This window comes from Phalacrocorax aristotelis, chromosome 6, assembly GCF_949628215.1.
Source record: "Phalacrocorax aristotelis chromosome 6, bGulAri2.1, whole genome shotgun sequence".
Taxonomy (NCBI): domain Eukaryota; kingdom Metazoa; phylum Chordata; class Aves; order Suliformes; family Phalacrocoracidae; genus Phalacrocorax; species Phalacrocorax aristotelis.
The window spans coordinates 5,872,501-5,889,949 of record NC_134281.1 but is presented as its reverse complement, the minus strand read 5'-3'; the positions used below and the strand labels follow the sequence as shown (position 1 = coordinate 5,889,949).

Below are 17,449 nucleotides of genomic sequence, written 5' to 3'. Positions count from 1 at the left end.
ATCTGAGTGGTTACAGTAGGAAATCAAAGTGCCCAATATCAAGTTTATTTTTCTTAAACACGGTTCTTATTGTGGGGCTTGCTTCTTGCGTATTACGTTCAATAAGCTTCTGCTGTATGATTTAAAAATAAAAAAGGAAGTTTGTAACAGATCTCAACGTGTAGTTGAGAGTCAACTGATTGAGGAAAGAAATCCACTTATCTACAGATCCTAGGAAAAAAAAGTGGTTGTTGTGATTACAGTCTGCATAACTAAAAAGACAAACAGTGTATCTTCTACTGACACAATAACTTTACCTCTTTTTTTTTTTTTTTTTCTAATACGTTCCAGCTGAAGGGCTTGAGTTTCACTGCTAGCAGCAACCACACAGAGGAACTCGTGGCATAAACACAGAACATAAAAGCCAATAATGGGGATTCAATTAGTGGTTTCCAAAGGCAGAAGAATTTTTCTGCCAAATATCAAATTGTTCCTGCAGATAAGACACACAGCGTGTGTCAAAACTGCCGATCTAAATTTTCATGTCCACATGTCGTTACAATTTGTTATGTCATCAGCAACGTCTATTCTGTACATGTCAGATATCAAAGGCAAGAGGCGCACGCAGGCTAAGGCTTACCTTCCACGTCGCCGCGTTGCGTCTGAAGTAAGCAAACATTCGCGTGAACCAGTTGTAGATTTCATTTAGTGTTAGCTGTTTTTCTGGAGATTCGAGGATGGCCTTGTGAAGCAAAGCGATTGCAAGATCAGTTATGAGCACACCCGTACAAAATACGCTCACAGTTCTACTTTACCAAATACAAAAAGGAAAGAAAGGAAGAAGGGAAGGAAGAAAGAAAGAAGAGATTTGGAGGAAAAAATCCAAAGGAGGGTTTTCACAATATGAACTAAGATTAATGGCTGTATTTAACAGTTCAATGGCAAAATTCAAAATGGAATTATCTAATTGTTTTGAGTTTTTATTTCTGTTTCCTTACAGAAATATTAATTTATTAGTCATTCATAAAGCAGAATCAAAGAGAAATGCAAAACATTTCACTAGCTGATTAAAGCTCAGTAATTATTTAGAGCTCAGATTAATTCTAGGGATCAGAGATTACTGTAGCTTGTGATAATTGACTTGCCATCTTTAAACAGGCTCATTTTCACTGTTGTGTGAAATGAATTTCCTAATAATCACATCGTATTGTAATACTTAATCAAAAGCAATTATGTTATATATTGCAGTTCTAAAAACCCTTATAGTAAAGGTTTGAGCATTTGAGCACGCTTACATACCAAAGGTTTGAAAATCTATTTAATCCAGAGTGTGCACATATAGGGAGGTATATTTTTTTTTTCTAATCCAAATGCGTGTGTTTGGCTCAGCTTACCTGTCTAATTAAAGATGCATACGTGAATGGTGGTCTAACTTCTGCGTTCTTATAAAATTCTTGGTTCTGGGCAATATCTGCTAAATAAGAGCAGTTGTTCTGTTATCATCACAGCCTGCTGCTGCCGGACTGCGGGCACAGCAAGTCACGCCGCCGGAGGGGCTGCGCCACCGGAACCCCTTTACCTGAAGAAATGGGGACGTTGTATTTATCCGAGTACCGCCTCCGGATGGTTCCGACGTTGTGCATGCTCGTGGTAGTGATGACCGACGGTCCCTGCGTGACGGGAGTGATGGGCGCAGTCGGGGTGGTGGGAGTATGAGGTAAGCTCTGCGGAGACGCCTCGGATGCGGTCTTGGAAAGCGTGACGCTCGATACCAGATTCAGCTGCGGAGGGAAGGACGAGGATTTCGTTACAAACGGCATTTCTGGCTAATTAAGGGCTGCAGGGAGAATGATCGATAACGGAGTCTTCCTCAGTTTGAAGCAGACAACACAGCCCGAGCGCTTGCTTCAGCACAAAGTGCTGTTGTAACATCTCCATTAGGAGCCAGCGAAGGGAAATAAATGTATACCTTTCTGAAGAAATTTAAATAAAAGAATAACGTAGCCTGATGCCAGAACTACAAATCATGGATTTTTATCTAAACCTTAAAACAAGATCTCATGCAGCACATCATCATTTTATTATTTTATTTTAGTTCCATTGTTTCACAGTCTAAACCCCACACACCTTATTTCCATGCTATCATTATGCACGGCTTCTAATCAGTCGTCTTGGATATTTCATTGAAGGCATCAGGCTTAAAATAAAAGGCAAGACTTTCCTAGGGATGTTCTAGGAAGAAATGCAATCTCTCTTCAGCATTTGGGCTTTTCTTTTTTCCCCCTTCTGTTCATCCATTTTAAAAGCAAAGCTCAGGGTAGGTTAACACTGGAATAATTTCATTAATCACACTGCATGAAATACTGCAAGCATTCAGCCCAGCAGAAGTGGCACCGGTCTTTTTTTTTCTATTTCTCCTAGGACGGAAGGCATCAGCGTTACCTGCACGAAGCCCAGCCCCGGACAAATGGCAGCTTGCCACAGCAGGCTGTAAAACACAACTGCCCCTAGGACTGCGTATCAAACCCAGCTCCGACTCAAGTGGTTTTGATACACAACCCTATTTATATAACCAGCATCTACATTCCTCCCCGACCCTTTCTTTTTGCCCTACAACGTCCTTTGAAAGATGACGCTCTGTCTCAATAGGTCACCCCTGCTGAAGTATTTTAAACAAACAATCCGATCTCCTAACTACAACATCAGAAAAGACGACTGAGAAAAGGGCTCTTTGACTACTTCCACGTTTCCTTCCCTTAGGCTGTTTTGCGAATAATATTGGTGAAATCCTGACCCCGCTGAGGTTGGTAGCAAAATTCCTACTGAATTTAACAGGGCCAGAATTTTACAACTTTTGTTCATGATTAAAATTCCTTTTTGCTGGACATTAAACCTTTTCAGATGAAGGCAAGGCACACTGCTCAGCTCTGCCCCCAAACATCGCACGTTTATCCATAAGGCACTGTATTAATTTTCCTCATATGAAAGTAACCAGATGAAAACTCCTATTAGCATCCCTCGTACGAGTTAACAGCCACAAATAACGTTTTGTTATAAAAATAATAGGATTTATCCCAAACAAAGGTAGTGGAAAAGAAAGGGCTCTAATATTACGGAACGGGTACCAACACAGAAAGCCCATCGCCCACAGAAAGGACGCATCTGAGCAACAGATAAATTGTGATTGCTTTTCCCTCCCGACGGTGAGACGAAGCAAGCCGAGGGAAGCCCCAGCCACGAATGCCCGAGCACTGCTCCGAGGAAAGGAGGTGGTGAGCAGCAGACCTGCGAACACCCATCCTCCTGTGCCGGTGCTCACAAACGACGCTTCGCCTTCCAGCGGGAAATATTTAACACTTTGTGGTGAGGGCGGAGAGTGCGAACCCAGCAAGGGATCACGAAAGGCAGTGAAATATGGGTATTGATTTCCCAGAGACTCCCGCACCGGTGCGAACTGCTAAATGCAACCTGGAGGTGAGCATGCCTGGTCAAACCCCCGCGGCGCCGGGCACTGCCGCCACGTGCCGCCACCGAGAGCCCCGTCCATTTGTTGACCGGCGTGATTTAAGGACACTGATTAGGGACACGCATATAGTAACGTCTCCCTGTTATCCATCTATCCATCTGTTACATATGATAAAAGGACAAGTGACAATAATAATAGTACAACTGACAGGTCTCACCATGAAATTAAATCTACTGTGTTTTATCTCAGTTTCTAAATGGACATTTTAACAGTCCAATAACTGCGAGCAAATCTGCATCAATTTTAAGTGCCCGTCTCTAGCGCAGGCTCGGCAGCCGGGCCCTCCTGTTGGAAAGATCACTGCTCGTGCTTCATCATTACAGCTCCAACTACTCCATTTCAAAAGAGCCCCCTTCCTTTTTTCGTGTGTAAAAACTTAACATTTAATCTGTTTCTACTGCAAGAACGGCTCTACAAAGGTCAGCGTTCCCTGCTTAAAGAATTTGAATCGTGTTAAATTTCTTTAGGCTTTTCAGCGTAGGTAGCAACTAGGAATAAACACAGAAGAGGACGAGCAAAGGGGGGGGGGGGCTTTAACAGGCTTGACAAATGACACTGTGATTCACACCCACTGCTGGGCTGCCACTAATAAGCTACAGAGGAAGCAGCCAATCTCAGCTAATTACCAGATAAAATTGTATTGTAAGGACTCTAATTAGGAGATGCTTATGGAGGTGATCTAATGATTAAACGCTGCATCCGAGTGACCCCACCATCAATGTGCAGTGGTGCAAGATGTCACCGGAATATTTTGTAGAAACAGTAATTTTATTTCAAGGAGGGGAGGCAGTAATATTTGTAATAATGGCTATGAGGTAAACTAATTAAAAGACAGTTCCTAAAGGAAGACTGTGGCTTTGAGCAGCTGTGGCCGTTCCAAAACAAAGTGCCAAATCTCAACAGAGGAGCTGCAGTCAAGTGGAAAATTTCTGCCTGACCTCTGCTCTCGCTATTAATTTGCAGGAAAACTAATGACACATATACATATTCCCACAAAATTGTTCTAATTGCTAATTTGCCAAAGGAGCCCAGTTTCCAAATTAAACATGACTGCAGTCTGTGAGGAAAGAGAGAACAAAAAGCTGGAACGCAGCGAGTCTGCTGCGTTTCACCTCCAACGACCGTTTGCGAGCCTGAACCAACAAGTTAATGAAACACGACCTTGTCTATCGCTAGCAAAGTTTTTCCTTTTTCCATGTTTTATTTGATGACACTCTCTTCTTCCAGCCAGGGTCCGATCCCTGCCGATGCCGTAACCAAAACACAAGCCAGGGTAAGGGAGGAGAGGGCTGCGCCCCCTCTGCAGACCTTCGCTGCTGCTTTCTTTGTTGCATCCATAGCGCAAAGGCTGAAAAATCCATTGTGAATTAGAGCAGAATAACAAATTATGAATGGTGTTGGTTTTGTTGCCATCTTGAAATATTAATCTGAACGGTAAACTATTAAATCTTAATACTGGCGTCAATTAGAAACGTGAAAGCGGCTGCGGATGATTGTGCAGGGCAAAGAGCAGGGAGGGACCAGGCTGGGAGGGCTTCTTTTCCGCATGGAAACTCGACACGGTTTCTCCCTGTTTGCATTTCCTATTTAAAAACAAGTTACTATGATTAGAAAAGTTGTTCACGCTGGTATTTTGCAAACAGCACGTTTCCCACATACTGTAATTTTTGGATGAGGTATCGTTGCTGTCAGAGGGGAGGGAACCTAAGTCACGGAGTTAGCGCTTTAGTGAGCAAGAACTCTTGCACTGCAATAAGGTACAACGTGGGGCACTCTCCAAGCACGCCCCAGAGCACAGCCCTTGCACCAAAGAGTTAAATGGCTTTTGTAATGTTTGTACGGGGGATGGGGGGGAGGGAGGATTTCCTCCAGCCTTAAAAAAACACCCACCAAAACCCCCAAAAACAAGAAGGGGAAAAAAAAAAACCAACAGAAAAACCACCAAAACCCACAAGTTCTAGTTCGTAAAATTCTGCAAATTCAATCACTGAACCTTGTTGGGTGCTTTGTTCAGTTTTGTTTTTTGAGAACATTTCCTCATACTGTTTTAACCTAATCATAAATGCCATAATTGTTTCAGCGGTCAATATCCTGCTTAGGATTTTATTATTAACCTTCCCTTTCAAGAAATAGTCATGTCTTCCTATTAAAGGTGAAGAGTGAGTAATTTTCTTTTTTTTTCCTTTCGATATAAACAAGGCAGAGAGGTAACCCTCTCCTTCACCCCATAAAATAGATTTCCAGTAAGTGGCTTTCCCACTAGGGCTAAGTCTGATTTCTCTTTGTGTAAACATTTTACGTGACAATAGTGGCTGCGTATAAAAAAGCCTCTGAAACTCTTTTAAAAGAAAGAAAGAAAGAAAAAATATATATATTCCTAAGTGTCACGGTGGGGCCATACCCACCACTGCAGGGCAGCGACTCCTCTGCGATGGACGCTGCTGCTCTGGTCCCAGCTGGGGCTGTGGATCTCTCCGCACTGAGCTCCTGACCGAAACACGCCGAGGGTGAGGCAGAGAGCTAACGCTGGGCTTAAAACTTGGTTAAACGCTGTGTCGTCCTCTCCCGTTTCAGCCTGGACACATTAGTGTACTAGATGCAGAGCCTAGCAGGCAGCAATCACTTAGCAGGTGTTGTTATTGGCAGCAATACTAAGGAAACCGAAGCTGAGGAGTGAGACTTAATGAAAACCAGTATATAAAAACAGCTTTTGTTGTGCTTGAGAATCTCTCTTTATTGCTGCGTATCGTTATTTTTTCAAACTATAAAGTATGGCTACAGCAGCTAAAATGCTCAGTCATTACCTCAACAGTTAAAAGACTATTTTTTTTTAATGCTTTGTTATTACAGTTGCTAAAAACAGTATTTCAAAACAATCGTAACTGCTACGGTTAGGGTAAAAAAATACATTAAAGAAGGGATATCTAACAGTGCATTTTATTTAAAGTGCCAAAAGTTTCTTTAAAAGTGTTCTGTCTATTTTTAAAAGATGGCTATAGCACCTAGTATGCAGAATTACTTGTTGGTTGATGCTTTTTCCTTTTCCTTCTCTTCCTATGAACTCCGACATAAGTTAAACCCCCAAAAGAAAGCACGTTTGCATTTCAACTTATTATGCTGATCACTAACACCAATGAAAATACCATGTAAGGGAAGGGATCTTAATAGGAAATCCAGAATGAAAGCTCTAAAGAAATTGTTCTGGCTTTTGTGTTGTGGATTTTTTTTTCTTGAAAAAAAATTCACCTTACAAAAATATGTCACAGCATATTCCTTCACAGACAGCTTTGTTCTCACTTTATTCAGGCCTTTAGTCTCACCAAAACAAGACATGTAGCAGCAACAGGAACAACTTCACGTGCCCCAGGTGTTGAGCTGTGAGATACTTCTGGCAAAGCGCGGCACCATCGGGCATTTTAATATCTAAAGTTGGACCTTTCTAAAGAAGGCATGTAGCGCTGCCCCCAGCTCATGGCGTGGTCTCCTTCCCCAGCCCCCTCCCGCCTGCCCAGCAGCTCTGCAGGAGCAGGGCAAGAGCTGCCCTTTGCAGTACCCCAGACATCAACAGCGACCTCCCCACGTACGCGCCTATCGCCAACAATTTGGGCCACCCACCACTACGCCACGTAAGAACATGTTTAAATCTCATCGGCTCTAACAGAACTGAAGAGCTTTATCGGACAGATGTCTTGGTGGACTGGCGTAGTGAAATGCACGGGCCACTCCACCGCCCTTCCCAAGGTCAAAATTACTGCGAGGAGCCAAAGCCACCCGAAGGTGGGGATGTGGTGGATGGACATGGCTAGGCTGGACAAGCAACCCTTCCCCGAAGCTGGGCGAGTTTTGAATCGATGCACGACCACCAAGAACCTGGCTGCGGTCCAACCAGTCCAAAACCACCCGCTCAGCCACCGCCTGAAGCCCAAAAGGGAAAGTCAGAGCCAATGGCCAGCGTGGCTTAAAAATGGCATGTGGTTAACGCAGACGCGCAGTCGCCAATTTTACCTGCCAGTAACAAAATAGTTTAAAAACAAGCATTCGGATTCTTTAAGCAGAATAAAAACATTCCTCCACCATGAAAAGGCCACAATTTTAAATCCCAATTCACTGCTCTGTTTGGATTCACCGCCGCTCCTTCGTTTAAAATCACCGATGTGCCGTAATACATTAATTCTAACATACACCTTGCATTAGTTATGTTGGCAAAAAAAAAAAATTAATTACTGGATGTAAAGAATACTTTGCACTGCAATAATGGTCATCAGATCTTTTTACCAAAGTCCCATCCCACTGAGTTAAAAGGACTAGGGTCTAGCAGAGTCTATGCAGTGCCTGTGTATTTTTTTCACGGGGAAAGCGCAATTTATGCAAAACACTATACTTCTACATTTTATAATTAATTTTCAAATGCTTCACCTATACATATTTTAATAATTTCTGATTTATCAGATGGTATCTATAATAAATTTTTCTATATTTCAATAAATGAAAAGAAGGCAGTTTCAATCCAACAACAGAGTGCCACACAATATAGGCCTGTCAGGCACCAATTTTTACTTCTAACATGTAAGTTAAAGGATAAGGAATTTATAATGCTGCCTGTGAACGAAACCACTTTTCATACACAAATGTGATCTTTTTTTTTCCAAAGGGTAATACAACAGTACATTTACATAAACTAATCCAAACAATCTATGTATTTGACAATGGCAAACCTCACACAGACTGCCTATTGTTGGTTTACATCTTGGAGTTCTTTATGTTGGCTTGTAACACTGCTCTAGCTGTCAAAGGTTTGACTTGGACTCTAAATAAATGGTTATAGAAGTGCTGTGCAGCGATATTGGACTTCTTTGCAAAAGAAAACCTGCTGTGTATGAATTCAAAAGCTATTAATTTTTCAGTCAAAAATATTCATGCCTATTTCTTTTAATAAAGAAACACTGTGCTGAGCAACTGAGAGATAATGTTGACTAGTGGTACAGAATTTTCAATAGAGCAGTTAAAAATAAATTTAGTAGGAGGTCCCCAACAAAGCTATAATTTTCCAGAATGTAAAACATTTTTAATACTAATCAAGACAGCCCTTTTCCCCCTGCGTTCACTTTTTTTTTTTTTCGTTTTCCCGCTGCTTTTCCTTGTTTATTAGCTGTTAACACTAATCTTCATGGCGACACCGCCTGGTATCTCCTTAGCCTACAACACCCGCGAAAGCTTCCTGCCCTCCGTGGCTGAGCATCGATCACGAGCTGCCTTGCCAAACGCTGCTCGCCTTCTTATGATTTCCTCCCTTTAGTTTTTAATCCTTCCTCCTGAGGGGCACTGCTGTTATGAAAGGCCTCAAGGCAGAGTGCTTTGAGACTCCCAGATTATTCCGCTGTTTTAATTTTTAATCCAGTAAGAGCTATAGAAACCAAACCTCCTCCCCATTCTGTTGGGTCTACATACTTTGCCAACAATGCGCTGAAGCATTTGCATTCAGGCTGAGATGGATGCGAGGAACTAGAAGAATGCTATTTTTATAGACCCCGTAAGTAGTCTCTACTCTAGAGGGCTGGTATCCACCGGATCAAGCAATTTTCGGCATCTCAACAGCTTAAATGGAAGGGTTTACACCTACCACTCGACTCTCTCCAAGGCACCGAAATTTCCCGTTGACTTTGACATCTGCTCCAGTGTTGCTGAATAGCCTGCAATTTTCTGTCTAGTAGCCTCCCTATGCACTTCTGCAGCCATTTATTTCCAACTACATGGAAACTGAGAAATCCTTTTCTAGTAAAAATGGGTGCGCGAAGTGTTTAATGATTTTATGTTCTCTATCTCTGTAATGTGTTCTGTTTCAGACATTAATTTTGTCTACCAACTGCATCTTGGCAGGCTACCATATTTGCTGGGTTAATAGTCTGACTCCTTTTTATTTCTATCACCATAAATCACACATATATGGGTGTGTGTTTGCTTTATTTATAGAAAAAAAATCAGTCAAAACAGATAAACCAATACTTTGTCATTATGCTGCATCATTGCATATTGATTAAAATTGCTAGTACTAACTATAGATTGTCAACGCTCAATTAATTTTCACACAATGACTCAAAGCAAAATCAAATAAAGCCAGTGTACCTTTAAATCTTACAAATCTTAAAATCAAGAAGCAAAGCACTCTCTCCATGTTGAATAATCATTGGAAGCCCTGAGGAACATTTTCAGCATTAAGAGGTTGGGAGAAAACAACAGCTGAAGAAGAGTCATTGTGGTCAGGGAAGGAGGTGGTGGATTTGCCTGGGTTTGGGGGTACCCAGGAGTTGCCTTGCGCTGCAAAGCCACTTGCCTCCCCCGCACTCCCTTTCTTAAAGGGCAATCTGGGGCAGAGAAGGTTTCCCTTCTCAGTTTCAGCAGTGTAAAACCTGATACTGGGTAACCACGATTATCATCAAAACATGCAGCTAGGATCTCTTCTATTGTAAATGTCTGTCAGACAGGGAGAAAGCAAAATAAATATACTAAATACAATTTAATTACTTCTCCTTCCTAACACTTCCTAAGATTTCATGCAAGTCGGACTGATGCAAAGTGGCTTACAGGCTAGTACAAGAGGCCAGGAAAAGGCCCAACGCATCAGCTTTAGAGCAAAACTTTCAAACTCCCTGAAGAGAGGGGGACGACGAAACCCAGGCGCCCATGGAAGTGCCTTCCTGCAAAGCAGCTCTTTGCACCTCCTCGCCGCAACCGGCTCCGAAGCAGGCCACGCTTCGCATCACGCGCCCCGGTGGGGAACAGGAAAGAGAGGTTTGTTGTGAGGTTTTGTTTGCTTTCGGCACAGTTCGGTACTTACGGGCTGAGGGGTGGCTTTTGGTTCAGTTGACTTCACATGCAGGTGTGTCATCATGGCTTGCAGGCGTTCTTTGTCTTTTGCAAGCTGAAAGGGGGGGAAAAAAATCCTCTGTTACTCGTACAAATAAAACCCAGCCTTTGCTTATTCCTAATTAAACAGCTGGCACCGAGGCATGAGACAGAAGAGTTTTATTGCTGAGTAGTTTGGAAATTGTATATGGTCTATTCATGAGGTAAAGCTAACGCGTGGTGCTGGGTGTCACTATTTCCCAAAGCAAAATGCATTAGCCCTCGAGTGAGAAGAGCTAGACCTGCCGGCACCAAGAGCTTCACTCTAGCCCTGACAGCTAAAAGACAACAGTGAATCATGTTTATTAACCAGCCCCACTCCGGCTCAGGAGGCACAGCAGAAAGCAAGTGAGGCAGTGAATCTGAGATGCGTTTGCCTCCTTCCAGACCAGAAAACAAGCGGCACAAATGGACCATGGCTTTTACGTCACGTACAGGCTTTGCGGCATGTGCTGCAAGCACAGAGACAGCAGTGGTTAAACCACAGGAGCCACCTCCGTGGGGCACGGCTCTAGAAAATGCCTTGTTTTAACTTGAGAAGGTGGCACAGCCCGTCGGCCGGCCACCCTGGGCAGCCAGGCTGGGAACCTGAGCTGGGGCACCCCGAGCGTGGGCAGGAGCAGCAGTGGGAGTTGGAAGCGTCCCTTTGGCATGCACCTGAGGTCAGCAGGGTAGGAAAGGCTAACGGCGTCAGGAAGCGCCCCAGGGCCCTCATCTCAGGGCACACAACGCCACAGGACCGACGCTTTCACCCTTTCTCATCGGTAACATCGTGCCAAAGAGCTGGGCTAAGCTCCTGCTCTGGGTGTCTCTTGCCATTTTTTGGCTGAGATCTGCACCAGGCAACAGCTGGTGTCTCAGGATCACACCGTACACATCCTTGGCCAGGACGGCTTCCCAATGCATTTCAATGCACCGGACAGACACTAAATCTCATTATTTTTGAAAACAAGAAATTTTTTGTATGTGAGAATAGGACTTTTTCCAGCTGCTCTTTAAAAAAAAAAAAAACAGTGCAAAGATATTAAGAAATAATACTAATGAAAAAGAGGTGTTGTTAATCTACATGCCCAGCATAAAGGCTCCTGTTTCCAGCAGGACTCGGATCAGGTTCATCCAAATGACAATTTTCACAGAGCTGAGTTTTTGCTTTAGACAAGCCAGATTCCTGGTGCCAAGACGAGAGCTATGCTTGCATTCCAGAAAAACTTTAAACAACCTGCCCACCTTATCACCATCATCTGTTTGTAGCAGTAAAGTTGGGCTAAGTGTATATAAAAAGAGACTTGGTCATAAATCCCCATTCATAACCTTACAGTCAAGGTTGTCTTGCTCTTTGCAAGGTGAGGGGTTTCTGACCATGCCAGAAGGGCGTCATGATGGGATAAAACTTGGCACATGGGTTTCTGAGACAGGAATTAAATAAAGGAAAAAATGGTGTCACCACCACTGTGCGCTCTGGAAGTGCAAAAGCAAAAATTGCTGGGCTTTTCAAACAGCTGCTCTTTTCTTGGTCAAAAATCTCAACAGCAAGAGAAAAAACCTGACACCTGCAGCAGATCTCCTGCAATCTCATCACCAGATCTGCGCTGGACTTCACGGAAGAGCCGAAGGGCAGCGACAGGCTCTTATCGTAGCACTGCAGCAGAAACTTCTCCCTCTGAGAGATCTCTGAGGACCCCTCCAGAAAAAGGAGAGGTCTCACCCCTCAGCCGGCCGTGCTTCACACAAAACAAATCAAAGCCGAGAAAGAGTTGCACTCTCAGAGCAGCTCTGTTGTGCAATCTCTCATTCGTAGCAGTCGCTGGGCACACGGGCTGCTTGGCGGGGTCATCTGTGCATTAAATTTTGGTCTGCAAGCTACTGCAAAAGAACAACATCTTCTAGCCAAAATAAATAAAAGGCAGGCACCTGAAAGCTTCCTGCCTGCACCAGCGCGGCGGCAGGAGGGAAAGGCACCCGGGCAGCACCGGGCACACCCTGCAGCGCTTCCTCTGGGCCCCCTCGGCGAAACGGAGCGGTGCACCTCCCTCCGAACGGCCGGGGTCCTTGTTTGTAGTGTTTTTACTCATCATCTTAGCAATGCTTTTAACGCCGTTTCTGGTGGATGGAGGTTATTAAAGATCCTCTCGACATTTCAGGCAGACATACGCTAGCATTTTGTCATAGTCTAGGAATTCAAACACTCACCCAGTTAGGCAGGAGTTTAAATTATGAAAAATAGAGGTCTCTCAGTTTCAAAGCACTGAAGAGAAGTAAAAAAATCTGAAGAATTTCTTTAAACTATTTTCCCCTTAGGTCAGGAAGCAGTAGTGATATAAAACTAGAATGTCAGTAGTAGCCCCTCTGGTCAGTGGGGTCACACAAAAGAAGCCACGAGGGCTTGCTTGGCCGCTGATGGGAGCAAATTCTCACTGGTGGCACTCACTGGAGTGCAGATGGTCCAGAAATGGGGATTACTAGTAGACATGCAGGAGAATGCTCTTGATCTACTCTTAAATATTCTTGGGCAAGGACTGTTCTGCCATGTACGAAAGGATCTGCTCTGTACAGGGGATCTGAAGACCCATCTGAAGCCTCATTCTTTTTTCCTATATCCATTTGGAAAGCGCTGCATGGTGGGAGTTTTCAGATGGCCACCCCGTTCTTCATGACAAGCCTGATTTTGTGAGGTCTCCCTCACCCCTGCGGGGTACAACCACGATGTAGGCGCCTAACTGTGGTTCAACAGAAGACACATCCAGGGCAAGGTACGTGCTTTGCGAACTTGGACACCAAGACACACGCCTTGCCCCAGAGAGGATAAATCCTAGAACTACACAGGTAGGAAAGGCAGGAGAGGGAAGGCAGAGAAAGCACAGGCCAGAAGAGGCTTAAGGCGAGGGGGCAGCAGGGGAGCCTGGCGACCAAGGAGCAAGAGAAGAAGCATTAGGCACAGATGATGGAGAAATTGCACAGGAGGAAAAACAGACAGAAAATAACAGCAAGGAGCAGGAATGGAAACCCAGTGAGGGCATTCAACAGGAGCAACATGGCCACATCAACAGGAAGGGGAGATCACTTCAGCAGCAGCGGGATTTTGGACAGACCAAGGACAAAGGAGAAGGAAGCCAGTCATGGGGCAATGCAAGAGACAACCACGACGTAGCCTCTTCCCTCCCATTACGAGCCTAGTCAGGCTGTGCACTAGGAAGGTTTCGGATACACTTTTCAAGGGTGTCAATGGGTGCTTTAGGAAAACAGGCCCAAGCAGTGTTTTCACTACACTGAAAATGGCCGGCTGTCTTTGTTGTCTCCCATTAGAAGATACTTTTCTAAACTTATCATAGCCTTGCTGCTGTCCTGGAATGTTTTTCCACTCAAAGGTGGTGCTGCAAAATGGATGTCCTCGTCCAGCTAAGAACAAGCTAAGGACAGGGATACGTTCCTGTGTTTGTGTTTTACCCAGCAGCCCAATTCTCACTATTTATAATGGCAACAAATGATCATGTCAAGATGGTTTAAACAAAGTGAAATATGAGAAGATGTCTACCTTGTCTGTGATATTTAAAGTATGTTTGTGATGGAAATGCTGAGACCAAAGCTTCGAGATACTTCTGCAAAGGGGCATTTGCAATCAAACTCAAAACAGATCTGACCCCATTTTTTCAAAAAGTTCATTTAAAAATTACTTTCTTTAAAGGATGTTACACTCATCTCTGTCTACAACACTGATAAAACTATTGTGTGCAAAATAAATAAGAGCATGAAGAAAAAAAGGCAGGCTTGCATTTGGGTCCATCACACTCAAAACCTGAAGTGCATCCCTCAGGTGGAATTAATTTCTTAAATTCTACCCGTCTTGATGGGGCTGTACATGCATGAAACGGTGAGGCATTTAGATCTTGCCATGGTGTTGGACCCTGCACAGCTTGCGATACTTCACAGCTCCACTGGAAGGCAAAGCTTCGTCAGTGCTGAGCACCGCAGGTCAAGTGGGAAAGGCTATGGGCTCCTCCTCCGCCTAGCTCACAAAACTCAAAACAGCTGGCCACGGGGCTTGTTGTCGCCACGCTGTTGGTGAGTGCTCCGTTGCGGGAGTATCAGGTCAATGGTTTTAGCCCAACTGCTCCTGCTACAACACACGCTGGGCGCTGCAGACCACGTCATTTGAAAACCCTGCTATTGGCCCAGACTTTTGTTTTATTATGATTCTGTGGAAAAACACGTCACAGCCAGACAAACTAGGTACTGGAGGACAAATCCTCATACATTATTTAGGCAGATATTTTTTAAAAAAGTATCAGAGGACTGATACACAGGATGAAAGGAGAGGGAGAAGAGGGGAGTTACAGGTCCATTTCAGAAGCAGGACCACCGTTCCTTCTCCTCCTCCACCTGTCCTTGCTGGCCGACACACAGATGGTCTCACTCTGTTATCAACATCCCTGTCTATATTAAGGCTGCAGTTCATCCTATCTACTCTGCTAGTATGATTGTTAAAAACAAATGCGGGGTTTTTTTTGCCCTCACACCACCTTGAAATGTTCTTGTCTTGGGGTCCTTGTGCTGCCTTCCCATGCAATGACTCTAAGCTGAGAGGCATTCCCCAGCACTAAACGGGTGTGAAGCTGTAATTATTAGTCACTTGTAACAATTAGTAGAATGCACCGCTGATAAATCTTTCAAAAATACTGTCAAGGGCTTATGGAGAGGTGGTAACCAAGTATCATCTCTGTCCTGTCCAACTGTTAACACAGTGCATCCTCCTGTAGTTCCAGGCACAGCCATTCCCAGCGACTGCAGGACAGAAGGATTAACGCTTTTCAAGCTGACTGTAACTGAAGAATCTAGATTTACCTTCAGCCTGAATATTACTGCATCTTGGTAAAAGATTATCTCATATCTCAGTTTACCAGGAAGACTGCAGGTTTTTTTTTTCCCCCCTAATTCCCGAGAAACTTGTTAAAATAACAGACCATTTCTCATAACATTTTCTGCAAGACTCTGATATTTTATGACTGGTAGTTTGGTTTTTATAAAACTTGTATTAAAATAGTTTATATTGCTTCAGCTAAAAGTGGAAGAGTGTCATGACCAGCGTGTTCCTGAAAGTAAAATTTAGGAAATATCTATGAAAGAAAAAGGGTAATTTGTAAGATAAGAAGATAAAAGGCATTTTTAAAATGCTTATCTTGAAAAGTAACAACAAGAAGTTTAAGTGTGTTTTTGCTGATTTTTCTCTCCAACTATTTGAAGCTATAAATGACTTAACTCAGTAAAATTCCAAATGTAATTATCTTCTGTACTTAGCCCAAGGCTTTCCATATATCTCTATGCTGCCGTCTTGCATACAAAATAGGTTTTTCAATAGCTGGTAACTATATAATGTACAACATTGTTTTAATTTCCCTTCTTTGCTAACCTCTTGCCTACACACAGACACACTGTCAAAGCCGCCCAGCCAGAGCAGGGAGGTGCAGGGAGACAGAAAGGACTCAAAAGCATTTGGAAAGGCAGTTACACAAACAGGTCATACCTTTGCATCGCATTCAATATATTCCAATTTACCCCCTTTTGGCACTTGTAAAAAATTACTTGCTACAAATGGCAAAAAATAATAGTAGTAGTAATAATAATAGTACATGGAGTGTATTAGTATATGAGAGACCACCAAACAAGCCAGGTCATGCAGCGTTTTGAAATAAACATCAACCATTTCCCCCGTGGATCAACAACTCTAAATGAAGGGGACCATATTCCGCTCGCCCCCCTCCGCCCCCCCGGGTGACTATAGGAAGCATTAGATACATACTGATGGATTTCCAACCAGTCAGCCTGTTTAAGTTTCCTATTTCTTTTCAAGTTACGGTTTAGAAAAGAGGAAATGAAGCTGCAGTTTCTTTTGACGGTTTTTAAAACTACTACAAGAAGGTTTTGAAAGCTGGTTTTCAATCATAGGGGGAAAAGCAGAACTCATTTTTTATTGCTGTCGAGAATTGGATTTGATTAATACTGAGGTAATATTAAAATAAATTTTATTTTACCTGTAGCTCTAACTGCTGTACAACCTGCATTTGTACTCTACATTGGGCTGTACTTCTATCATCCAGCGCATGCTCACTGTTGAGATGTCTGTAACAATACACAGAAAATCATTAAGTGAAATGGATAAACAAAAAGGAAAAAGTAGTTACCAGGATGAATAAGCAATCTGAATGTTATCCAGCAGGTCTTCATCAACACCTGAGATTTTTAAGACCATTTTAAATTTTTTTTTTTCTCTGTCCTGCTTTGGCTTGTGTATCTTCCCATCACTCATTATATCTTAAGCACATTTTTTCAAAAGGCGGCTCATTTATATAGAAGCGAAATTTTGCAGAACAGTTCTTTTTCCTCCATTAGGTAAATGAAAGTGAGATCAAGAAATTACAGTAAAATAATTTAATATATAATTTCGTATTACTTGACTATAAGATGCTGGATATATCTAAATGGACACATGCAATACATGAATAATTAAATCCCACAGAACCCTCATGTTTATGTGATTAAAAATAAAATAAAATACGTGATTGTGTGAAGAACAAAAAACCACAGAAAATTTGGTGTATAAGTATGTGCAAAATATGTACCAATAAAAGAGAGAAAAATACGGACAGTTACTGTAAAACAAATCTTCTTCATCCAAAAGAAACAAAAAGTCATCCAGAACACTAGAACAGCTGGAATTCAAGATTTGTTGTAGTACGTGTTCTGAAAAACTTCCCCCATGCAAATGTTAAAATAAATAAAAAAAATAAAGCCTTTAAAATAAATCTGCTCTAAGGCTCAGGCTAAAGCTACGTTTGGGGCTAACGCCTTCCCAGGTATTATATCATAATACCTTCGTAGAGCCATAGAAGTACAAAAAAAAATAATCTCCAAATATTGTTCTCCCATCTACACTTTTTTGTTACCTTTAAATTGCCTTGATTTCAAGATCTTTAGCAAACGATGGGCTAAATTTAACTCTACTGACTCCTGTGATTTACAACACAGAACAATTTGGCCTACTTATCC

At 42.8% G+C, this 17,449-nt stretch overlaps 1 protein-coding gene across 22 annotated transcripts in view; it reads right to left on the bottom strand.

The window, feature by feature from the left end:
- The window catches only part of FOXP1 (forkhead box P1), a 390,881-nt gene that overhangs the window by 20,911 nt on the left and 352,521 nt on the right, over positions 1-17,449 (bottom strand). For 17 of the 22 annotated variants that reach the window (XM_075095656.1, XM_075095655.1, XM_075095663.1 and 14 more), the window contains 5 exons: positions 16,435-16,522; positions 10,341-10,424; positions 1,559-1,760; positions 1,374-1,453; positions 620-721 (listed from right to left, as the gene is read on the bottom strand). In XM_075095656.1, the coding sequence (XP_074951757.1) occupies positions 620-721; positions 1,374-1,453; positions 1,559-1,760; positions 10,341-10,424; positions 16,435-16,522 (556 nt within the window). The remainder of the gene's footprint in view (positions 1-619; positions 722-1,373; positions 1,454-1,558; positions 1,761-10,340; positions 10,425-16,434; positions 16,523-17,449) is intronic. The other 5 variants (XM_075095666.1, XM_075095665.1, XM_075095674.1 and 2 more) reach the window with 1 other exon arrangement.